This window comes from Tachypleus tridentatus, chromosome 7 (genome assembly GCF_004210375.1).
Source record: "Tachypleus tridentatus isolate NWPU-2018 chromosome 7, ASM421037v1, whole genome shotgun sequence".
Taxonomy (NCBI): Eukaryota; Metazoa; Arthropoda; class Merostomata; order Xiphosura; family Limulidae; genus Tachypleus; species Tachypleus tridentatus.
In genome coordinates, this window is record NC_134831.1 from 75,426,896 (window position 1) to 75,453,237 (window position 26,342).

The 26,342-nt window shown below is 33.0% G+C and overlaps 2 protein-coding genes across 3 annotated transcripts in view; both read left to right on the forward strand.

The window, feature by feature from the left end:
* The window catches only part of LOC143255999 (dual specificity calcium/calmodulin-dependent 3',5'-cyclic nucleotide phosphodiesterase 1A-like), a 463,989-nt gene that overhangs the window by 119,593 nt on the left and 318,054 nt on the right, over positions 1–26,342 (forward strand). The window lies entirely within an intron of this gene.
* LOC143255998 (nucleosome assembly protein 1-like 1) lies at positions 525–26,128 on the forward strand. Its single transcript, XM_076512517.1, has 11 exons — positions 525–677; positions 4,444–4,533; positions 5,141–5,207; positions 5,675–5,748; positions 8,309–8,377; positions 9,626–9,765; positions 18,576–18,721; positions 20,076–20,098; positions 20,936–21,052; positions 22,915–23,010; positions 25,650–26,128. Exons 1-11 carry the CDS (start codon positions 660–662, stop codon positions 25,698–25,700), a joined length of 891 nt encoding a protein of 296 aa, XP_076368632.1. The 5' UTR covers positions 525–659; the 3' UTR covers positions 25,701–26,128.

Genomic DNA, 26,342 nt, shown 5'->3' on the forward strand with positions numbered 1-26,342 from the left:
TAGTTCAGAATACATTAACTGATTCAGGCGAGCTGATGTGTTGATTACCACCTCGGCCCATGTTTAAAATTGGACACTGGAAGTTAATACCCACCTGTGATTTCCTCATGTATTTTCTTGTGCACTGTAAAGTATCTAAAGTTCCAGACTTTTGCAACTACTACTTGTTCCCTTTGATAAACCAAACAAATGAATTTCAACTACAACCATATTTCAGTAATTGACACGTGTGGTATAAAGTAAAACAAACAATGACTCTGGGTATAGATTAAGAACAGTTAGACCTGTTAGTGCTTAAATCAGACAAAGTTGTACGTGAGTTATAACACTACAGGTGTATATACAATTATTTTTATTTTGTAACTTGCAGTACATCAGTTTGTATTTTAAGATATTTACAGCTGTGTGCTATGTATGTACTTGTAGTATGTCAATTGTTTTAAGATATTTACAGCTGTGTGCTATGTATGTACTTGTAGTATGTCAATTGTATTCTAATATTGTGTTGTAAAAGATTTTATTTATAAATTTTTAGCTTACCAAAATCAGTGAAACGTAGAATCAAGGCCCTAAAGAAATTACAGTTAGAATGTACAAGACTGGAAGCAAAGTTTTATGAAGAAGTACATACACTAGAGTACAAGTATGCAGATTTATATATGCCCTTTTTTGAAAAAGTAAGTACATTTTAATTCTGTGTGATAAATTTTTGTGCATGTGTCATAACTCTTTTTAAATTGCTGGTTACACCAACTTGTTAAAATGGTGTGAAATTAATTCTTGGTTTTGAGGTTTGCACTAAGGTAGTATTTTTTTTGCTCCACCTTTTGGAGAACTTGGAGGTTTCCTGAAAACCCCTTGTACTAAAATGTTGGCCTCAACAACTTGTAAATGGTTTCAAAAGAATTTCTGTCTTAAAGCTTTAATGTGAGAGGTAAAATTTTCCATGCAACCCCTTATGGGACCTGGGCATTTTATTAAAATTTTTTATGGAAATTTTCTGAAAGAGAATCCTAGGTTTTGGCATTAATCTTTTTGAAGTGGTAATGAATAATGTTACAAGCCACCAAATGACCATTGTGTACATTTAACTAACAAATATTATGAGGGACCCCCACTTCTTAAGCTATTGGTTTGATGGACTAGAGTAGGTAGCCAAACATTCTTCCTACTGCCATCTAATCTAGTAATGCATGTTGTTATAAGCAACATTTAAATAACTGCTTCCTTTTGTTATAATTGTGCACATGAAAAATAGCAAGCAACTAAGTTTATTACAGATAATTCCTATCAAAATTAAATAGTGGCTGTATATTAGAGCTTTTATTTTGTTAAAATGGAAGTTTCAGTAAGATTTCTTCATAGGATAATTATTCAGGAATGTTTCCACTGTCTTTTGACCAGTTTTTCTTTTTTTTGAAAAAATTCAATTGTTTTTATTTCTGTGATATGTTCTAATTTAAAGCGTAGAAAGTAGGTGAAACTAGAAATATCAAAATTTTGCCACATGTTTTCTATTTATTATACATAATAAAAAATTGAAAGGGTGTTCCAAGTGTAGAGTGAGTGTATGTGAACACAATGTGATATTCAGAAACACATCAAGAAATGAGGATGAGATTTTTTAGAAAATAACTAAAAACAAACAACAATAGAAAAGAACAAAGGTTCTTTTGTTCAAGTAGAAGTGAAGGTCATTGTGTGTACTTTATCCATTTATTTCTCTTGCAGATACTTTTGTTTGCACAAGAAATATTCTAATTTATAATGAATTTCAAAACAAAAATACCAAAAGACCTCCATAGAAATAGATGAACTTCGACAGCCAGCTCAGAAAGCTGTATCAGAATTAGTTTGAGTCTTGTGCTGGCTTTTGGCCATCTAGACCCAAGTGTAAACATTACAAAGAAAAGTGAAAAATGATGTGAAACTTTATCACATTTAGAGGTTTTATCCGGATAAAATTGTAATTTTGTGTATCGTCGAATGTTTTATTGTCGGTTTTATGTGTTAAACTTTCATTTGGTTCTTATGGCACAAGCTCTTTTAACTTCAGTTTGATATTTGATGAATAGATTGTTAGGAATATTCTACAGTTTCTAACAACTATTTAATAAAGTCCTTGTCAACAGTGCTCATGTTTTTGATGTTTTTTCAGCTTTACCATTTGTTTATCATTTTGTGTTTCTATGGTAACATGTTAGTCCTTTAGTAAAACTACATTCCTATTTTTATAACTGTTGTTCTTGATGTATGATGTAAAGTATATGGTTTGTTATTTACTGTACAAACCAAATTTTAATTGGTAACAAACTAGACACATTTTTACTTTTTGTACTCTGCAATATTTGATACAAAGATTAAGGTATTGGCTTAAATACAAATATTTCTGATGGATTGTTAAGAGTGAAGGTTTTGTGGAAGATCAGTTTGGTGGAATTGGTTGTAGCTAAGTCAGAATTCCAAATGAAATGTGTTCAGTGCATTGATAAGATTTTAAAATTCTACTGTTAATACAACAGAATTAATTAGAGACTTGCAGGATATTTAGTAGGAAAATTATTATTTCTTCTATACAACAAGGTCAGTGATTATCATTGTTGATTGAGAGAGTAATTGGGTCACAAACACATAGATAACAAAACCCTTTATTTTTAAAGAAAATATCCCATACAAAATGTGCAAAATTGTATTTTGTTAAAGTGACTTGTTACTTAATATTTGTAATAAAATAGGATAAAGTGCCTCATTATTAATAACTTCTTATCAAAGCAAGCTAGCTCCTAAGTCGTAACTAAACATTAATCCAACAGTTAGTGTTGCTAATTTAATATACCACTGTCCCTGGAAGTATACAGAATTGTAGAATAATAACTTATAATGATCAGGTTGCTTTGATTTGTTACTGGGATACTCTCATTTTAACAGTGGTTTACCATAATTTCAATGTCTCGTGAAGTTCAACCAGCTTAGGAGATTTGTTAGTTATGTATCCAAATATTGAAGTAACATTACAAAATTATGATAAATAATGGATGAATAAAAATATATTTTTGATGTTACAGCCTAAAAATATGTAAACATTAGGTGTTTGTTCTGGTGTGTCATTACTGATTCTCTTTCATGTAAAATCATGATGCCATCATCTACAAAAAAATTGAATAATCCACTTAGTGAAATCCCACTAAGTGGCTTCAGAAGTGCACCTTATAGAGTAGCTTAGCATCTGAAATGAATCTCTAGAGCACCTGTTACTAATGTAACACAGAGTTAGGTAGGTGAATGGTACAGATGCTCGGACGGACATTAACAGCAGAAAAGTAACACCTAAGAAAACATTAAGTGAATAAACATTCTGCAATACATTGTAAAAATATTATTACTTTAAATAAAATAACCAAGATAATTGTAATACATAGAAAAATAAGTTGAGCATAATATGAACTGTTTCTAACGCTACTAATCTAACTTTATCTTCTAAACACGTGATCAACATACACAGCCAGCAGCAGAAACAACTAGTTATGGTCATTAGAAACTAGTCAAAACATATAGATCATATTAATGCAGAAGAAAGATCACAGTAATGTTTAAGTAGCAAATTAAGTGATATAAAAATATATATTACAAACGTAGTACTAAGTATAGTAAGAGAATGAAGTACCTGGAAATCAGAGTGATGGTAACTGCCAAACTAAAGTATGTGATATTTTACAAAATTATTAATGCTGCTATCATGTCCTTAATTGTGAAAATCACCTTGAAACTGAATAAATCTTGCATTTAAAATGTAGTAGGAGAAATCTCTTTTGTACATTTAGAAAAGTTTGAGATTTGTCCATAAAAACTTGTAACATTGAACAAGTTATATTGTATCTAATGAGTTAATACTAGCTAGATATTCAGTAACATTACAGCATTTTTCCCAGATGAGTGTTAACATATTTCATAACTTGCAGACAGGTCATTCTAGGGCTTCTCAGTTCATGTCACAGGTTTCCTTGGAAACATTCAAGCAAAACTTTGTTTTAATTTGTTTAGCCATGCGGTATAGCTTTAGGATTTTACATGACTGAATAAATCAAAATGATAGAACTCTATTGCATTTCCCTATGACTATCAGTTTTAAAATGTGTATCTTTTCATCCAAAAGTTTTTGTATCAGTAACATTAAACCACATTTTGTTTTACATAAATTTCTCAATTATTCTTTATAAAAACAAAGTTGTTAGCATTTTTTCAGTGAGTGATTATGCATCTGTTACAAGTATGCTTTTGTTATCATTGTGACAAGATAGCTAGTCAGTGGACAAGAATCCCATTTGTTTGCCGTAAAAACATGTTACCTTATGGTTTATAACAGGAAATGTGTATGTATGTGTGGAGAGATTACTTTTTATTTCACTACATTTTTAACAGTTTTCCTGAAATTGTTTTTTACAGCGAAATGAAATTATTAATGGAAAAGTTGAACCAACAGATGAAGACTGTGATTTTCCTTCTGACTCTGAAAAAGATGATGATGAAGTAATAGTAAGTATCCTTGTTTTCATAAGAAATAATGTAGTGGCTTGTTGTTAGTGAACAAAAGAAAACCTCAATTCTTTATTATGGTTGATAGCTTGTTAATTCTGTTGTTTTCATGGTTATTCAGTTTTTCTTGTATCATTTCCATTGCTAACTCAGTTGAGTACATTTAACTCATTTCATTATTTGTTAGAATGGATTTCTGGTATTTGGTTACTTTATAGGAGTTAAAGAAAATGTTTTGATTATGGTAGTGGATAGAATGGAAGATACAAATATTGTTACTTCAAATTCATATGAGGTTTAAATATTGAAATCCATAGATACTTTAATTCTCAATGTACAAGTGATTTTGTATTTTTCTGTTGTTCCCTTCTCCCAAAAATTTTTAATATGATTAAAAGAAATCATAATATTATTTTCTAGTAAAATTAAACACTTGCTATATTAAATTTTAATCATATTATTGTACAAAATTACAAGCAACATTTCCAAATGAAAAATATTTTAGTCAAAATTATTTGGTTGTTAATTTCTATATATGGTTGAGTCATTCATCACAGAATGTCTTATAGATATGTTTTGTATAATTTTCTCTGAATGAACTCAAAAGAAGACTAAAGTAGAATCTAAGGAAAATAAAGATAATGAAAACAAAGAACCAACTGAAACTCAGAATGGTAAGAATTTTTCTATGTTCAGTGTGCTGTGTAAACATCTCTAGTTCATAAATATGTATGAAAGAAAGCTTTAAAAATAATCTCTATAAATTATTTTGATTTGTTTATGCCTTTAATTTTTGTGACAAGTCTTCAAAATACAGTATCTGTATAGAAGGTGACACATGATTTTTGATTTGTGCTTTAAATTTATGTTTAAAAAATATGCATACTATAAAAATTCATGACAAAGAACACAAGGCAGAAGTTTCAGCAAATTCTAAATAAAAGAAAAATAGACCAAAGGTGTGTCAGTGAAAGTATCCTTGGACTCCTGATTCCACTTATCCAAAAGCAAGGGATGTCTAGATCTAGATAAAATTACTTCTTGTTTCTAGTTCATGATAATTTCTTGTCTTTTACAAATGCAAATGTGTTATTTTTTATTGAATATGGTATTTTGAAATTATCTACAAACCTTATTTCAGATGATACTAGGGGTATCCCAGAATTCTGGCTGACGACATTTAAAAATGTTGAAATGATATCAGAAAGGATTCAGGTACGTATAGTTACCATGTCAGCATTTTTTTCTTGCATTTTCTAGTGATAAGTATCATCTATCTGTATTCTTACATTCAGTTTCAAAACACCTGTAAACTTTCACAATTTCCAAAAATATCTTAACAATGTAAACTGAACTACAACTAATTTTAACTTCAATTCAAACTCTGTTTATATTTTCTTATTTCAGGTTATATTAGTGTTATGTAGCTTGTTCTCTACAGTTTTCATTATTCTTTTTTTGCCTTTACTGTGGGGTGTTGAAGTTCTAATTGCAGTTTGAATACAAATAGCTCTTAGTTGAAATACAACAATGTTTTAATAATCCTGGTTGAAGTATCAGTTGTGATTGAAATTTTCAGTGTCAAATGTCATTAGAAGAAGTAGGGACAATGGCAAACAGTTATTTTATGTTTTAGGAAAAATTGCCTAAAAGATTATGCAGAATCATCAGACAACATAAGACTGAACTGAAATATCAGAACAGAGGTGTACTTTATTCTCTTGGTGTGTATTTTAAATGAATGGCTTATGCTTAATTAGTTCAATTTGTTTACATAATGCATATTCCAAGTGTGAGTTAGTATTAAATCTTGTTTGGTGGACCAGCTATTGAATATAAAGAAGCTACTGAAAAGACTGAATGTGAAATGAATTAATAATGTTATTATTATAAAAAAAAAAAAAGAGGGGGGGGGGTTCCTCATGCACACATACATGTGCATGTCTTCTTTCTTTGAAACATTTATTGCACTTTTCACACTAAAACCTTTCTTTCTCTTTTCTAACATCATGAACGTTGTTGTTTTTTTATTATATTCAATAGATTTTTCTTAGTTCCAAAAGATTAAGATAAGCTTACTGGAGTAAGTTTGGGGTGGATGGTGTAATAATTTTCAAGATGTATATACATGTATACAAAAAGTAAAAATGAACTAATCATGAACTTGATATAGAAATTAAAGCTTCACATGACAAAGCTTTCATTTATATATGTAATTTATAATATATTTGACTGACCTCACTGGGAGAAAATTGTACCTACTTTGCTGAAACATCACATTAACCTAATGACCATACATGCAACTCTGGTTTGATTTGTGGAATGTGTTTAAGGCAATATTATAGAATGGGGTATTGAGGTGGACAAACACTTCGCTTTGATACATTCTTTAACAGTTGGCTAAATTAAAAACATTTCTAGATTTTGACCTATAGAGTTTTAGACATTATTAAGTAGCCTGGTGGGTGGTGTTATGTTTTTTTATTGTGTGTATTTCACCTGTTGGTTTGATAACATTGAAATTGGACAGTAATTTCTTCTCTTTCAAAGTCATATGTCTATGTTTAGCCATTTTATGTTCACTTCAATAATAATTAGTCTTGATGGCATATTTATATTTGAAATCTGTGTTCTAAATTTAGGGATTTTCTGGATACTATAGCTGGTGTATTTTGAAACGAATATCCCTCAAATAAGTTTCAAGAAATAAACAAAACAAAAGGTATAGAAAATGTGTGAAAAAAATTAAGGAACAATATCACATATGTGATCAAAACTCTGGATCATGAATCACTATGGAAAATGGGGATATTTTGTGTTAGTGTAATAAAAATTAATGAAAATACTTAGGCAAAAATAAAATAATTTGCAGGTTGAAGTACAGATAAGCTCTGCACATTCTGACAATGGTTTACTGTTACAGCTCCGAACTTCCTCATACTGATGATTGTGCTTTATTGCATTTACTCTCATGAACAGTATCTGAAAATATTTTACTGTTGGTATACTAGAGCCTTTACTGTTGTGTAAGCTCAAAGGGTTACTGACTGTATTATTTTGCAAAATTCCTAGCTTATGTGAAATTACATCACATGGTAAATTTACTTTACAGTGTTTGGTTAGATGCAAGTTTTCTTCACTTGTCACCAAACTGTGAGACAAAATCCAATATAATGTTAACTTATATAAATCATCTACCAACTCAGTAATGATAATAAATATGTTTGTTATTGATGACAGTAACTGTCAGAAATAGGTGTCTGTGATGTTGCTAGTTAGGGGAGTAGTAACTTGTTTCATTTACTCTGCTTTGATTAGTCATATAAAGTTATCTTTAAATAACGGTAACGTATATTCATTATTTCTTGTGTGATTTATAAAGTATGTAGGAGGGAAATGGAAGAGTGTAGAATCACTTAAGGTTATAACTAGTGTGGATTTTAACTAGTGTATACATGTATGAGTGAGCGTATAAAAACATGATTTAATTATTGTAATATAAAAGTGCACTTCTATGACTTTCTCTGACTTTTTCAAAAAGCAAAAGTATTTAAATTTGCTTGTTAAAAGATATATATCGATAGCAGTAGCAAATTGCTAGAAGTACTAAAGTTCAACTCAGATTATTGAATAGTACCAGTTTAGAAGAAATATCCTAACAACTGTTGCAGTTTGTACTGCTAGTAGTTAAATATTATAGATGTTAGCAGATAATATTCACTAGCTTTGGTTTTAAATACAAATAAAAGTAAAGATTTTTATTTACTTTGTGCAGGAACATGATGAGCCTATCCTGAAAGACCTTACAGATGTTAAAGTGAAACTATTAGAATCTAATCCAATGGTAAGTTACATTTTTCTTCTAATTTTCTTTTGAAATCTATAGTGTTCTATTTTCTGTGAAATTGTTTAGTTAATTCTTTCCTGCATACCTCTGAACCTCAAACCAAAACTATTTACACAAATAAACATGTCAATTTAATTCACAAGTCTTTGGTCAAATGCACAGTAACACATTTAGATCAATGCAACAATATTATTACATTGCTTTTGTCTGTGGTAGGAACACAGTAAAGTTTAGCCAATAGCTCTAGGAAGAATATAGTATATAGTATGAAATTACTAAAAAAACTTCAAATATATTAATTTGTGGCAATATTAATGTAAACTATAATTTCTTTATGAACATGAGTTTTCTACATATTACACTGGAAAATACTGATAGCTAAATGTTCAAACCATAAATGTACGGATGTATGAAGAGCCTAGATGCAAAATATGGTATATTCTATCACTGAGAAAATTGAGTGATCAATAACAGTTTTTTTCTTCATGAGTATACATCATTTTGAGTAAAATGTCTTAGGGATATAAATCACTTTGTCCAATAAATTCTCAGGAAAGACTAGATTTTTGTAACATTTTGGGCAAGAAGTGTCTTTTCAAAAATTCCACACCATTGAAGGTTGTTGTAGATAACTAAATTTGTAGTAATTGCTAGGTTTTTTGTATCCTCACAAAAAAGTACTTCAATATTGCAAAAACTCTTAAAAAAAACATACTTGTTTCATGTTTCACTAGTCTTTTTTTAATGTGATTTTTTAGTTTAATTCATTATTTAATACTATTATATTATGCATGTTTTAATTAAAAATATCTTTTTTTTTAACAATTGGAGTGTTTTTATTTGTGAATTATTTTCTGAACAGGTTAGAAGAGAACTAACTACATGTCATATCTTACCCCTAAGTAGGAGATAAATGAGGGACATTGTGAGCTTGAGCTCCCACATTTCACTCTCTTAATATCTATTTCTTTTGGTTATTTTAGTATTTATTTTTCTGAATTTCTTCACACAAGGATGGCAAGCAGAGGTAAAGACTGATATACAATGTGTCCCCTACTTCTGCAGTAATTTCCAAAACTTAGGGTAGATTTTATATCCCACATTGTAGCCTGCACCTTGGGTATCCTTTTGACCTGTGTGCCATTTTTAATTTTCTAGAGGGCTTGTTTTTGTTTATTATATTGTGTATGTGTTCATGTTTTTCTCTCTCGTATAAGTAACTGTAGTGATATTTTCCATTCACAGGGCTTTATATTAGAGTTCCATTTTAAGCCAAATGAATATTTTAGTAATACATTACTAACCAAGGAGTATGAAATGCGATGTGTACCAGATGAAGATGATCCTTTTGGATTTGAAGGACCTGAAATTTTTAAGTGTAAAGGGTAAGGAGTTATCTTGCAGCATCCATGTAGAGAAATAAGTATTCAGAGGTTTCAAGAACTATATGTAGATAACTGTTATCATGCATAACCCTTGTGTAAGTTTTTGTGATAGTTTTTTGTTTATATCTAAACTCCACATTTAATAGTTGTGTGTTATATCTTTCTATCATTCTGAAATACTTAACTGACATTTCAGAACTAAAGTTAATGGACTAACCTTAAGTAAAGGTTTTTTGTAGTTTTTGTGAATGTATTAGTGTAACCTGACATTCATCATAGCTTTAAATTTGGTTAAACAAGATGTTTATGAGAGATAAGAAAGTACTACATATTTCAGTCTTTTACAGTATGTCAATATTACAAACAAACAAAAAAGTTTTAAAATCTTAATTCAGAACATGTTCAATCTGGTTAAGTTCATGTGTTAAAGCCAGACCCCACATGCTATACCTTCTGTTGCAAAGTCTTATTGTTTTATGACTTACTTTACCTTGTGTATGTGAGACTATGACATGGAGCAGATATACTGTTGCATTCTCATAACCATTTTTTATTAATCAGCTGAAGAGAGAACTTTAACTGTATATGTAGTTTTGACATTTCCAAATGCATCCAATACAGGCTTGAGATAGCCAAAGCTTATTTTAGTGTGTTTTTTTTTCCCCCTGGTAACTGCTAATTGTTTATAGTCTGTTTCCATTAATGTTCAAATTTATTGTCTTTTAAATACAATTTCAACTACTCTTTTAAGTGGTTTGCAGCACTTTGGCTCTACACTTTTTGAATTCACTGAAATGATTGTTATTTGACCTAGACCATCCAGAACAACTGATGTTATCAGTTGTTCATGTGTGAGTCAACTAAGCTTAAAGAAAATGGTGAAAAGTAATTAATAATTGTCCTTGGTTCTACTGAGACACTTGGCCTCTATAACTATGCAAGAAGAATGATATAGATAGTAGAAAGTTATGTTATGTATAGCTCCATCTGTCAAAGAAGCCAGGTAGCCATTGGGAATTTGTGAACCTAGGATCGAACAATACCACATTTGCTGTTTAATTGGATGATCCAACTATATATGCCACCAGGTACCTGAATCCTAACTAACTGCCCCTCGATGTGGATTCCTGTACATGGTGAAGGGACCTCCCAGGGAAGGTTCTGCTCTTTCAGGTTACCTGCTCTGGAATCTAAACATCCACCCATGTGTTTGCCATGCATGGCGACCCATGAAGGGGAGGAGAGGATCCTGGTAGTTGAGGGGTCCAACCCTAACACACCACTTTGGCTTTGAATTCCTGTAGACGGCCAGCCTTTGGGTGGCCCCCCTGATCAGTCGGCTGGTCCATTTGGGCTAGAGTCAACCAAGTACCAGTGTTGGAAGTTCTCAATGAGTGTTGTGGATATTGTGTCTGATGCTGGTGTTTGGGTACAGTGCTCATGAAATCCTAACGTTGCTGCAGTGTCCTTGCTTGACATTGCAGTGCGTCCCCTCGTAGGGCTCCTTGGTGGGTGGAGTCAGTGGGCACTGAAATTTTCCTTTTCTCCTATGGATCTTTCTAATAAATATTTAAATAAATTAGTGAAAAAACAGTCATTAGGTAAACAACCACGTCTTGAAGACTCTCAGCAATCTTCAACATATGTACCACCAGTTGTACCTCATTTTCTTATCGTACATTCTCTTTCAGATAAACCTTTAGTTTAGGGCAAATGTCCCCCTTTTTTATTCAGAAGGGACTGGAGGGACTTGCTGGCTCTCCAAAGTCAGTAAAGAAGCTTCGATTTGGAGACATATTGGTTGAAACATCCACATCCAAACACAGTGAACTCTTGAATTCAAAGGCAATTGGGGATATACCTATTGAGGTTACACCTCATGCTACTTTGAATTCATCATGAGGAGTTATTGTTAAGAGGAATTTGAAGAACATCCCCGAGTCAGATTCTTGCTGGTTTCTCCACGCAGGAATGCAGTGACGCGCATCTCCACTCGCAAAGATGGAGTTACACTGCTGACAAATATCCTCATTTTAACATTTACATCACCACATGCACCTGTCACCATCAAGGCAAGTTATCTTACTTGCAGGGTATGGCTGTACCTTCCAAACCCTCTCCAATGTTTCCAGTGTCAGAGGTTCGGTCACTCAAAGACGTCATGTCGTAGTTCCTTGACATGTGCTTGTTGTGGTGCCAAGGACCACAATATCTATGAGGGTGAAACAGACCCACGTTGTGTCAATTGGAATGGTTCTCACATTTCCTACTTTTGTTCTTGCCCTAAATATGGGTGGAGGAAAAGAAGGTGCAAAGTTTGAAAAGGACTCATAACGTTACTTATCCTGAGGCTCAAAAATTGCTGTCCACCACTACATCTTGGACATATGCTGCTTCACTTCGTTCCACAACTACGGTGGGAGTGCAGACAGATCTCTCTATGCCTCTAAGATAATCGTTTTCAAGACAAATGAAAAGCCTTTTGACCTCCATGGTTAAAAAGGTTGATGAATTAACTTCTACACCCATCTCTGTTCCTCCCATACGTTCCAACAAACCCCAAGATCCACATCCTTTGGTTCCAGGTACAGACATTTCTTTGGATACATCTTTTTCTCTCACCCCAAGATGCAAAAAAGTCAATCATTTGCATCCTCAGTCACTGGAATCCCCTTCCAACAACAAAGACCTACCCAATCGACCCAGGGCAGGATCCATGGAGGTTGATGGACCTCCCCCGAATAAGGACAGTAAGGAAAAAAGACGTGGTCGTAAACAGAAGGGTTCTCCAGCCAATTTGGCAACACGTCATTAAAAATTGCAACCTTGATACAATGGAACTGTCGAGGTTTACGAACTAATCTGGATGACATCAAAACACTGATTGCTTCCTACCATCTTGTATGTCTTTCCTTACAGGAAACATTTCTAAAACCTGCCGATACAGTCACTTTTTTGGTAGTTTTCTCTGTACAGAAATGACAGGCTGTGTAATGGATGAGTACATGGAGGGGTGGCACTGTTGGTTGATCAGCATGCGCCCACCATGTCTTTGTCACTCAACACATCATGTTTTCTTGGGTCATACCATCACTGTTTTTTCTCTCTACCTTTCACCTGGAGAGACATTTGATTAATCAGACCTTGATGCTCTCTTTGAACAGTTGCCATCTCCCTTTCCAATCCTGGTGGACTTTAATGGACATCATCCCCTCTGGGGAAGTGATGTTATTAATAGGAGGGGTCACTCTGTAAATCGTGTGCTCTCTGATCACAATCTTTCTCTTTTTAATACTGGTTCTTCCACTTATTTTCATGCACCTAGTCAGTCCTTTACTGCTATTGAACTCTCAGTTTACTCCCCTTCATTATTCTCCCATTTTTCATAGATGGTTGACAATAATCCACGAGGCAGTGATCATTTTCCTATACTTTTAAAAGAAACTGGCCATAGTCGATGCCTCCCAACCCCCGTGCCCTGGTGGAAGCTGGATCAGGCAGACTGGTCCACTTTCACTGCTCTCGTGGAACTTGATCCTGCCATTGTGATTCAGCCATCAATAGATGACTGTGTGACAGCAGTAACTGACTGTATTATACAAGCAGCTGCTCAGTGTATTTCTAAAACCTCGACATGTTTTCCACTATATCCTTGTCCTTGGTGGAACCCTGCCTGCCACCTGTCTGGGATACTTTCCATAGATATCCCACACATTCAAACCACATCACTACCCACATGCTAGGTGGGTAAGATGTCAAACCAGAAGAAATCTTGGATTAAGTTCACAACTGGCATATCTTCTACCACCAGTTCCAAAGTCATATAGGACAGGGTTCGAAAGGTCAGTGGGCAATTTAATTTTTTCCCTCTTGATCTTGCTCTCTGATGGCCAGGAAGTAGCTGATACCCGGAGCATTGCCGATACTCTAGGTGAGAGCTTTTGCTGGGTATCTAGCACTTCTACATGTTCCTCCACCTTCTTGGCCATCAAGACTCGAGCAGAGCGATCACCTCTTTCCTTTCGAACTGATTGTCTCTATGACTGTAATCGTCCCTTTACCCTGGTGGAACTGAAACTGGTTCTTTATCGGTCTGGCAATACATTTGTTGGACCATTGATGTACACTATAACATGCTGTGCCATCTATCTTCTGCTTCTCTTGATATTCTTCTAATTGTTTTTAACCGGATCTGGCAGGAGAATATTTTTCCAAATGCCTGGCACCAAGCTATTAACTTACCTTTCCCTAAGCCTGGGAAAGATCCCAAGATTCCTTCAAACTTACCATCCTTACTACAGCTTTGACGAGCTGTCTCTGTAAGACCTTAGAGAGGATGGTTAATGCTCGTCTTGTTTGGTTCCTTGACTCAAACAACCTCCTTTCGCCCACCCAATGTGGGTTTTGAAAACAGATGACAACTTGAAACGTCAATCAGAGAAGCCTTTCTCAAATGACAACATCTTGTATCAATATTCTTTGACATTGAGAAGGATTATGACATAGCATGGAGGAGTGGCATTTTGCAAGACCTTCATATATATATATATATGGGTTACATGGCCATTTACCCATTTTTATTAAAATGTTTTAATGAACAGGAGATTCCAAGTTTGTGTGGAATCAAACATCCTTCATGTCCTCTCTTCCACCATGTGGGGAGTGGATCGATGTTCTATGCTAAAGATGTATTGTGCTCTTATTCGATCGAAACTCAACTATAGATCACTGGTCTATGGCTCTGCCAGAACCTAGGCCTTAAAGATGCTGGACTCCATTCATCATCAAGGACTTCAGCTCTGCGCTGAGCCTTTCTGCATTGCCCCAGTTCAGAGCTTATACACAAAGTCTTGTGAACCTTCTTTGCACCTCCGCCATTTGCAACTGTCTTTCCTACATGCTTCAAAACTTCATTTCTTACTAAAGCATCCCACCTGGGATTGTGTTTTCCTTCCTTGGTAGGCCATACTTTTTCAGAACAGACGATCTGCCATTGCTCATATCCAGGTGCAGTTGGATGAATTGGGCCTGTCCTTGGGTGACACTGCTGTATCCATTGGTCAGCCCATCCCACCATGGCTTCTTACAATCCCCAGATGTGACCTATCTTTAAGTCAACTAAGAAAAGCAGACACTTGTGATTGGAAATATACTGTCTGTTATTTGGTGAACATCTTTCAAACCAGTCTTCCATTCCTATCTATGCAGATGGTTCAAAGTCAGGTGACTGTGTGAGCTCTGCCGTGGTTTTTTGTGGTTCAGTGGTTGCATGCAGAAACCCATCTACAGCTTTTGTGTTCACTGGTGAACTGTATGCCATTTCTCTTGCCCTGGATCAAAAGAAAGCTCAACAGTACTCAAATTACTCTATTTATACTGATTCGCTTATTTCTCTACTGGCCCTGGAATCTCTTCACATTTTTTCACACTTTGTTCTTGTTGATATTCAAAACCAACTGACCCCTTTCTCTTTAACATCTACTTCTATCCAGTTTTTCTGGATACTGGGCCATATTGGTATTCATGAGAACAAGCTCACCAACACCACAGCTACATCTGTCTGCTCTGGCACTATCACTGCTGTGCCTGATCCACACATGGATTATGGTCCTATGTTCAAAGCTCGGCTCTATGCCAGTTGGCAGTCGACTTGGAATGAGCAACGGCAAAACTAGCTATTCCAAATAAAACCCTCTGCTGGACTTTGGCTGCCTTGCTTCCATGAGGATTGGAAAGAGGAAGTTATTCTAACTAGTCTATACATTGGTCACAGTTTCTTAACTCATCGTTTTCTTTTATGTAGGACTGATGCACCAATGTGTGGTCTGTGTAACACTCAGGTCACAATAAGCCACATTTTACTGTCTTGCCATCATTATGACTCTCAACAATGGCACTATTTTAAACATGTTCTGTCCCAAGGTTTATCCGTAACATTAGACAGTGTTTATTGGCAATGGTGATACTGTCCACCTTAGAAATGTTTTTAGTTTTTTAAAGGCCATTAATCTTTTTAATTTATACATTATACCTTTTTTAATGTGATTCTTTTTTTAAAAATCAAAGTACATCTAATTCGATTTGAAATTAGAAAATATCTATAACGTCAAAGAATGCGAAACCAGGACTGGAAGGGCTAACTTCAGGTGATTAATGCTGCTGTTTGAACTACCTGTTAGTCATCCTGGCAAGATAATTAAAATTTTGCTACAAGTCTTTTAAAACTTTTATTACTTTACACTGTGAAAATGGCTATAACATCAAATAACTCAAAACCAGGCCTGAAAAGACCAACTTCACGTGACTAACTGTGGTTTTTGAACTTACCTGTCAATTTTCCTGGTGCGTTGTGATAATTACAATTATGTTACAGCAAGTCCTTTACAACTTGCATTACTGTAGTTTTTCTCTTGCCACTGTAGACTAGATGTAAAAATTGGTTTAATGCTATTTATGTTTTTTTTAATTAAGAAATTAAACTTTGTTTTGTTTTACCTTAATTTCCTTTTATGAATTTTACTTTTAATTTTAACTTTTTACCAGATGTTTATCACAGATAGCCCAGTTGCTTTGCACCATAAAACACCAACCAACCACAAAGATACACATGCAATTCAAATTACATGTGCTATTTGTTACATGTATAAAAGGCCATAGTCATTCATGTTTCAGTTTGAAACATTGGAGGAAATTGGAAACATGTTATTCATGAACATGCATTGAACAGCCTTGTAGTAGATCTGTGATTTGGTGTGATTTTTCATGAAGTAAGCTAAGAAGATGTCAGCTAAACAAATGTAAAAAAAGTAAATTTTAAAAATTTCAATATTACTAGAAATTTAAAGTTATTGGGTAGAAAACCTTAGAAAGGGGAACATACCTGATGTTTATTCACTGGCATGAATTCAACTGTTTCTATGAAAATTTGTGAATAAGCATAAAGTATGAAGAAAGGAACCTCATGTTTTGGTAATTTGAGCAACATTTTATAATGCATTGTGGTTGGTAAACTGGCTGGATCCTGGTCAGTTTGAGCATCATGTTGATTTAAGAAATGTACCATTTTGCTTCACTGAATAAAAAATCATTGTTATTGGGGAGCATGTGTGTAAGCTTTCCCAAAAAGCAAGATGCCTTCTGCACTTGCACACCAAAATTTGGCATCCCTGTATCTGTCAAACAATGAACAAGATGGTAGGGAGAAGAAAAGCAAAGACTGAGGGTAAAAATGAATGATGTACAGCTTGATGAAATTGGATATATATTTTTGGTATTGTTTTAAAGATAGGATTTCAATCCATGACATGTTCTTGATATCAACTATTAATTATTGTGGATGTTGTGTTGTAAGTTCAAATAGGTGTTGTGTTAGCATTTTTTATGGTCTAAATCCAAGAGCTATATCAAAATAAATGTTCTTCTTTGAGTGTTTTAGTAATGTTATAAGTGATTTTACAATAGAACAAAATGAAAAACTTAACAGCTGAGTGATGGAATACTGTTACACAATATCAGTGTAAAGCATGTTTGTGTTTAGTAATGCTTATTTCTGTGCCTGCTATCATATTCTCTGTCATCTACAAATATGGCTGTACATCATGGTGGCATAGGAATAATGCAGTTTGATTGTGTACGTTTTATCAATGGTTTTAATTCCGTAACTCCTGATGTTACACAGTTACATTTTGAGGTTGGTGTTGAGTACATGTACATAGCATACACTACAAATTTGCTTGACTAAGCTGATGGATGTCACTTTGTTTTGTGTCTGTGCAAAGACTTCAGTCACATGGCTGAATAAAATCAGAGTGCTTATAGATTAATTTGCATACCTGTATGTGAGCTGTCAAGCAGATGAATTTATAATTGGTCACATTGGATTAGTTCATATTTTATACCGACATAGCTTGCAAGAATTGCAACTTTAACCTGAACCAATTTTATGGTAGTTAATACTTGCCTGAAACAATGTGATGGTTTTCTACACTGTTGGTTACCTTTAACCCTTGTAACATTTCCATACAGCTAGAAACACATCAAATTCATAATACTGTACAAATGTGTATCTTACTATGAAAGTCATATATTATCCATGAATGTTTTTGCATATTTTTAAATCCCATTATTTTAAACACTGTAAAGTTTATGTTGAATTACACTAAGATGTATGATGTCCAGTAATTTGTAACAGACATTTATTGAATAGCTAGTATATGAGCTCAATAATTCTGTTAAAATAGTTATTGTAGTGATTTCTGTGTATAATTTCCTTTGTGTGTGTATTTAATGTGAATGGTCAGGGAAAGCTTAGCAAAAAAGTCAGTGTGTGTACCAAAAAAATACAGTTGTACATTATACAAACAATAAACTCCGTTATAATAAAGCTCATTCATACATTTGTATTATCCTTTCAAGGTAATGATTTCAATTCGTTTGAAGAAACGGAAGTGTTTGTGTGTGCTTATGTTTTTTTGTGTGTGCTTATGTTTTATGTGAAGCATTTTCTAATTGTGTTGGAACAAACTTTGTTTTGGTATTTGTATCAATTATGTAGGAAAGTTTTTTCATATTTTTAATTGAACAAATTTAATCATCTCTTAGTTTCTTTTAACAGTCATGGGTTTCGGGCAACTTCTGTATCAATCTGTCTTACCAGTTTTTTTGGAAAATATCAGTAACTCACAAAATTAAATACAGGCCATTTCAATTTCCTGGTTATGAATAGACAGTTAAAGTTGATTTCTTTTCTTGGCATAATGAAAAGGGTAAAAAAATTAGGTTTTTACTAATGTTCTTGTTTTATATCCCAGATGTACCATTGACTGGAAGAAAGGAAAGAATGTCACAATGAAGACTATTAAGAAGAAACAGAAACACAAGTCCAGGGGTTCAGTCAGAACAATCACAAAAACAGTTCAGAATGATTCTTTCTTTAACTTCTTTAGCCCTCCTACAGGTTTGTGCATTTTTCTTATTGCCAGCTAAGGTTTTCTGTTGTGAAATTTGACTGTATATAGCCATGGCATCCAACGTGATCGCCACGTGTGAAACAGCTGTTGATTTCTGGCAAATTGGTACTTACTCCCACCTGTTTTGTTAGATATAATTAATTATATCAATAAATAATTGAAAACATTATTGTGTATATTTTTTACTCCTTTATGTCTATGAAAACACTTTTATCATGTGGCAAATATTAACACATTGTTTACAGTTTTGGCAATTATGAGAAAAAAAACAACTGTTGGATGTTGCTGATATATAGTTTTCTATACATAAAGTGAGAGTACCCCACTAATACAGCAGTAAGTCTACAGGTTTACAACTCTAAAGTCAGGGATTTGATTCCCCTCAGTGAACTCTGCAGATCGCTTGATGTGGCTTTGCTATATGAAAACATATGCACACACATAAAATGAGCATCTCCAGACCTTGTAAAGAGTGACATTTAAGATTATATTATGCATCTGATGTCATAGTTATCCATCAAGATTTTGTGTTACTATACATTCCTAATTTTGCAACAGTTTGTTAGAGGAGAGAAAATACTGATATTGAGAAACACTGAAAAAAAAAATATATATATTAGACATGTATTTAGGAGGTCTTGGAATTAATGGAGAAACAAAACTGTTTACTTTATATTAACATCACCTTGCACTCTATTTGTCAAGAGTGATTCAGAATGACTTAGCATTAGTATCATGCCTGATGTTTTTTATTACATGTTGGGTGAGACTTTGCTATGCTTTGTGAATACACACTTCGTAACTAATAGTCAGTGTTATTTCTCCAACAGAAAAGCTCGTTTAATGAGGAAAATACTCTTTAAACCATTCATTTTACCAGATATTACTATTATTTATCAGAAAATTTGATAATATAGATGATAAAGCAGTTCTCTCTCTTTCTCTACATATTTTTTTATACTAGCTGTATCTTGTTTTCACTACCTTTCTCTCTGTAAATGATAATATTTACAGTTAAAATGTTGTAGAAATTACTATAGAAATGTGTTAATTCTGTTAACCTGATTATTAATCTATCAGTAATGTGATAAAATAATATTAATTAATAACTATTCCTCAGAATATTAAGATATATTGATGTTGTTATATGCTGTGGAATTATATAGATCTGAGTTTTATTTGCAGTTTTACAGAAATGTTAAGCAATTGTTTAGCTAAAAACAATATTTTGACCAGTGTTTATTAAATTTATAACATTTGTAAAGTTTTAAATAAAAGGGTGCTTTTCACCTTAAATGTATCTATAGTTATAGATCAATCACATATTTTCTGTTTTTTCAGTGCCATCAGATGAAGAACAGTTGGTATGTGTAATTTTATTCCCTTATCTTATTTCTTTTAAAAACTTTTTTTGTAGACTATTGTAATTAAAAGCAACAATTGTAAAGTAAACTCAAACAATTTTAGAATTTATTATGTATAGTCAAAACTTAAAAGATACTTGGTATACTCAAAAATACTATTCTTTGGCATCTAGCTTTGTCCAATAATTGAAGTATTATGTTTATACAAATATCAGTTAACTTTAAGTGCTTTTACACATAATAAATAGGAGTCCTGTCATTTTATAACTTCACACATGTTGCTGAAACTTGATTATATAAGGTTTTTATACTATTGTTAAAGGATCTTATAAATAACTTTTCCCTAGAGTTTAAGACTAAGGTAATATACGAGTTAACAGTTATTGTCCATGGATACAATATTTTCCTTTAATAAAGTCTTCTTCTGGTACAGCAGTAAATCTATGGAATTACAATGCAAAAATCAGGGGTTTGATTCCCCCTCGGTGGGTACAGCAGATCGCCCAATGTGACTTTGCTATATAAGAAAAATTCCTTTAATGAGGAAAATGTCCTTTAAGCCATTAATTTTACTTCAGATATTACTATTATTTATCAGAAAATTTGATAACAGATGGTAAAGCAATTCTCTCTCTCACTTTTTCGTAGCTCTATTTCTGTGTCTTTCTTTTTCTACTACCATTTTCCTTTTGTTTTTTGTACCTTAAAGGTGCTACTCTTGGACTCTTCAATTCCTACCTCATCCGAGAGAATTTCTTAGATATCTTCATTGTGAAAGTTACAGAACATAGTTTTGTCTATTTGCAGACTTATAAAATTTTCCACTTTCATCTGCAGGATGAAGACACACAAGTTCTCTTGGCAGGAGATTTTGAAATGGGTCATTTTATTAGAGAGAGAATTGTACCAAAAGCTGTTTTGTATTTCACTGGAGAGGCCTTACAAGATGGAGATGTAAGTAGTAGTTTGAGATTAATAACATCCTCTCAAAATGTTTTTTTTTTTTTCATAATTTCATAAAATGAAATATATATATATACAGGTGTGTGTGTGCATGTAAGAAAAAATGTTTTCATACTCTTTGATAGATTATTTAGGCATAGTATTCATGATGAAACTTTGTGGAATGGACAACAACTGCCTGTTGTGGAGACAGAAGTGTGGCTGACAATGTTTTAAAAGTCTTCTGCCTTTCGTCTTCAAGTCAGTGTGTTGTTTGTGGTGTTGTCAGTATTCCTGCTGACCTGAAGACAAAAGGTGGAAAATTTTCAAAATATCCACTACACTTGTATCTCTGCAACATGCAGTTGCTGCCCATTCTACAAAGTTTATGCATACCGTTGCATCTTGGTTTAAAACAAAAAATCTACCATTAAGTATATTAGTAAATTATACAGGTTGCACATCCTGTAGATTTAAAAAAAAAATCTACCATCAAGTATATTAGTAAATAATTCAGGTTGTACATCCTGCATTTAATACCTTATAAGTTAATTGGATTCTGTAATCAAATATTTTTTGTGCTTGTAAAAATAATTGGAAGATTCAACATTTTTATGAGACTTGGTCATCATTCACATCCACTTACCTTGGCAGTGTACTAACTCCCTCAACATGTTACTTGTGTGTTTTTTATGAAACTTGGTCATCATTCAGATACCCTAATCTTGGTAGTGTACTAACTCCCTCAACATGTTACTTGTGTGTTTTTTATGAAACTTGGTCATCATTCAGATACCCTAATCTTGGTAGTGTACTAACTCCCTCAACATGTTACTTGTGTGTATTTTTATGAAACTTGGTCATCATTCAGATACCCTAATCTTGGTAGTGTACTAACTCCCTCAACATGTTACTTGTGTGTTTTTTATGAGACTTGGTCATCATTCAGATACCCTAATCTCGGTAGTATATTAACTCCCTCAACATGTTACTTGTGTGTATTTTTATGAGACTTGGTCATCATTCAGATACCCTAATCTTGGTAGTGTACTAACTCCCTCAACATGTTACTTGTGTGTATTTTTGTGAGACTTGGTCATCATTCAGATACCCTAATCTCGGTAGTGTACTAACTCCCTCAACATGTTACTTGTGTGTATTTTTATGAGACTTGGTCATCATTCAGATACCCTAATCTCGGTAGTGTACTAACTCCCTCAACATGTTACTTGTGTGTATTTTTATGAGACTTGGTCATCATTCAGATACCCTAATCTTGGTAGTGTACTAACTCCCTCAACATGTTACTTGTGTGTATTTTTATGAGACTTGGTCATCATTCAGATACCCTAATCTCGGTAGTATATTAACTCCCTCAACATGTTACTTGTGTGTATTTTTGTGAGACTTGGTCATCATTCAGATACCCTAATCTTGGTAGTATACTAACTCCCTCAACATGTTACTTGTGTGTATTTTTATGAGACTTGGTCATCATTCAGATACCCTAATCTTGGTAGTGTACTAACTCCCTCAACATGTTACTTGTGTGTATTTTTATGAGACTTGGTCATCATTCAGATACCCTAATCTTGGTAGTGTACTAACTCCCTCAACATGTTACTTGTGTGTATTTTTATGAGACTTGGTCATCATTCAGATACCCTAATCTCGGTAGTATATTAACTCCCTCAACATGTTACTTGTGTGTATTTTTATGAGACTTGGTCATCATTCAGATACCCTAATCTCGGTAGTGTACTAACTCCCTCAACATGTTACATGTGTGTTTTAATTCCAAGATTTCATTTCATGTTCCAATATCTAGCTGTCATTATATATACGTTAATTACTACAACATGCATTTGTTTTAGTTTGATGAAGAAGAGGAAGGTGAAGAGGAGGAGGCTGAAGATGAGGAAAAAGATGATGATGAAGATGATGATAATGATCCTGATTATAATCCCCAGGTAAGAAGTACTGATATATAGAAACTTTTACCATAGTTTATATCATTTCGTTACTAATTATGTGTTTTTACCAAATTGTTTACAGTAATATGCTAATTTTAGGATTTAAGTTGAAGTCATAGAAAATGGTATTAGAGAACTCTAGCTGTGGATTGCAGAAGTGCATGAACAACTTTGATATTTTTGAGATGGAAAGTATTTTTCTTAACATAAATATTACTGCACTTGGAGCAGTAAACTCTGACTTCGTGTATTCATGGATGAGTTTTTAGTGAAAGTGCTTCATTAAAAATTCCGGTTTTTGTATACAAATGATTTGATTACTGAAACCGTGCAAAGTTTTATAAATCGATTTGAAGTCATAAACTTGGCTGATTCAACTTAGCCTGTAGCAAGAGAGGTAATAGGTGTTTTTATTTTGTCGTTAATGTATATGCATTAATATTTTTTCCTCAAATTCATTATTAACACAAGTTTTCTAGTTACTATATTATTAAGAGATTTTGTCAGTCTTATTCTGGACGTTACTTTTTGAACAACTACATATTCTTGTAAACCAGTTGTAAACCATATTCTTGTAAACCTGGGCTACTTTTTTTCCTCTCATCACTTACACAAACAATGTTACTTCACTATTTTGTTCATAATTGTAGGAACACATGCCACTCCTACTTCTTGTGTAACAACTTCATAAGTAACTTGTATAAAATGGTTGTTTATTCTTAATGAAGGAAAGTCCACTTTTAAAGGAAGCTTTTCAGATTATTGTATGATTGTTTCTTTTGTTCTGTTGGTTCTGTGTGCTTTGAATATTAACTGTTAATAAATCAATTGAAGTTTGCAGAAAGTGCCTGTTATGAATCAGTTGCAAATGTATGTGCAAGAAAACCTTTTCATTGGGTATTACAGTCAGTGTTATCATGATAGACATCATATGCTTAGCAGGATATTCATATAAGTGAAGGGAATTAATTTCCAAAAGATATTTTTTTAGAAACGTACAAGAAAAGGATGATATTTAGAAGAAACCTTAGAAATTCAGATCAAAAAAGATGGTGGATCAAAACTATGGGCTCAGAAGCCAGTCATTCACAAATAATAATTTTAAATTTAAAAGTTCAAAGCTAGAATGTTTATATGCAGGTAACCCTAGTGAAGCTATGCAAAATTTTTTATATAGTCTTGTTTGTTTCATTATAACATGAAATTGGAAATTGTAATAGTTTGGCCCCTGTGTAACAGCAAATAAATTTTAAAATACCATATTATTAAAAGAAGTAAAACTTAGTTTATTCTGTTTTCAGTAATGACGTGTTAAATGTTATCTTTAAGCCATCTGTGTGAAAGACATTCTACACTTGTATCATAATATTAAGGTAAATCAAATGTTTTACACTTAGGTGAGATTTCTGTTTTAATTCCGAACCATAAAATACTCTGTTCAACTTTGATTTCCATGTCACCTCATGTTCATAAATGGTAAATTATGACACAAAATATACATGTATAACAAATTTTATGCCTTTGTTGTGAAAGTCAGTTTTTAACATAGATGCTGAACTGTTAAAATAAAACTTGAATAAATAGTATTTTTATGTTTGTGCACTTGTGTTACCTCTAATAGTTGAGGTTTTCCCAGTAGAAGCTGTCAGTCATTTCCTTTTGCTATGATTTGTATTTCTAAGATGGGTGACTAAATATGATTTCTTGAGTGGTAGTTTACTGTGGGAAAGTGGAATAAAATTAGCCAACATGAAAGCAAATTTTTAATAAAAGTACATTTTAACAACAGCAAAACATTTGTGCTTATTCCTAAGCTGGTCCACAGACATTTCAACTGAAAAAATATTGAAAACAAAGTGTGTGTTTCGAAATATAGTTGTTCAAGTATGTATAGTATTTTATCAAGTCTAATCCCCGTCACACCAAACATGCTCACACTTTCAGCTGTGAGGGACATTATAATGTGATGGCCAATTCCACTATTTGTTGGTTTAAAGTGTAGTCCAAGAGATGGTGGGTGGTGATGACTAGCTGCCTGTCCTCTAGTCTTACATTGCTAAATTAAGGACAGCTAGAGCAGATAGCTCTCGTTTAGCTTTGCGCAAAATTCAAAACAAACCAAACCTTGGTTGAGAAAAGGTTGTAAGCTGGTGAACTAGTATATTACCAAATTCTTAGTATTTAGATATACAAGAATAAAGATGTACATGATTTAAAAGTTTTATGTAAACATGTGAAAATGCAGGTTTTTAGCTATACCACTCTTATTGAAATTATGTACAGACTTTCATTAGCATGCATGTATTGTCCTCTTGTTGAACTTTTGAAGATAATAGTTGTATTTTACAACAGTTAGTTGTTTAACATCTGATGTTGCTGTAAGCAGAATTAACAGTTACGTATCCCAAAGTTGTATAGTTTTGAAGGGGCTAAAACCATAAAGAAGTCTCTTTTCATGTAAGTAGCGAAGTGTCAATTTGGCAACAAATTTCTATTGGCAATTTTTACTTGGATATTGTATAAACTTAACAGTATAGTTATGTTTCTCACTTCGATTACTTTTCTACTGAGTTATTTTCTTATGTGTATCTTCCTGAAGATGTATTTACCATATAAATCTTGCATGTTTGTTTCAGAGTGACAAAACAGCTAAAACACAACCACCACCAGAATGTAAACAACAATAAGATACCAGCAAACTGGACTCTGTTAGCTTAGTTGTTCTCTTGCTTGGGGCCAGGATGAGACTTTACCATTATGTACTAATTGTTTTATGACATAGCCTCTCATATATATTAAAAAAATGCCCTAAGAATGAGATGCACTTTCTGAAGTATCGTTGTGAAGCTTTCTCCATTTTCAGGTTACATTTTTGTACTTTATTTTTATGTTGGCTAGAATTTAAGTTATCCAGGTTTTGAATTGCAAAAGTTGTCAGTCAGATTAATTCACATATGTATATTGTTGGTATTGTAGTTGTTACAAGAATGACTCCATCAGGTGTGCACTCAATTTTCTCCACATACTTGTGACACTTTGCTATTTTTATGTATATTTTCTATAATCTGATTTTTTTCTTGGACTTCATGAAGCAAAAATAAAAGTGGATCTATAACTCTTGTGTTCCTTTTTTGTGCCAGCTTTAAATTTGTCAAGTGATAAATAGAATTTTTCAAACTGTTGTAAAAATATCTTTAGCATCTAGTGTGATAACTACACCATGAAATATGCTTCTTCTTATATTAGAGATAAACTTTACAACTTAATATCCTAAATGAAACAGTAACCTTATTCAAATTGAACAGTTTTGATATTCACAGATACAAATG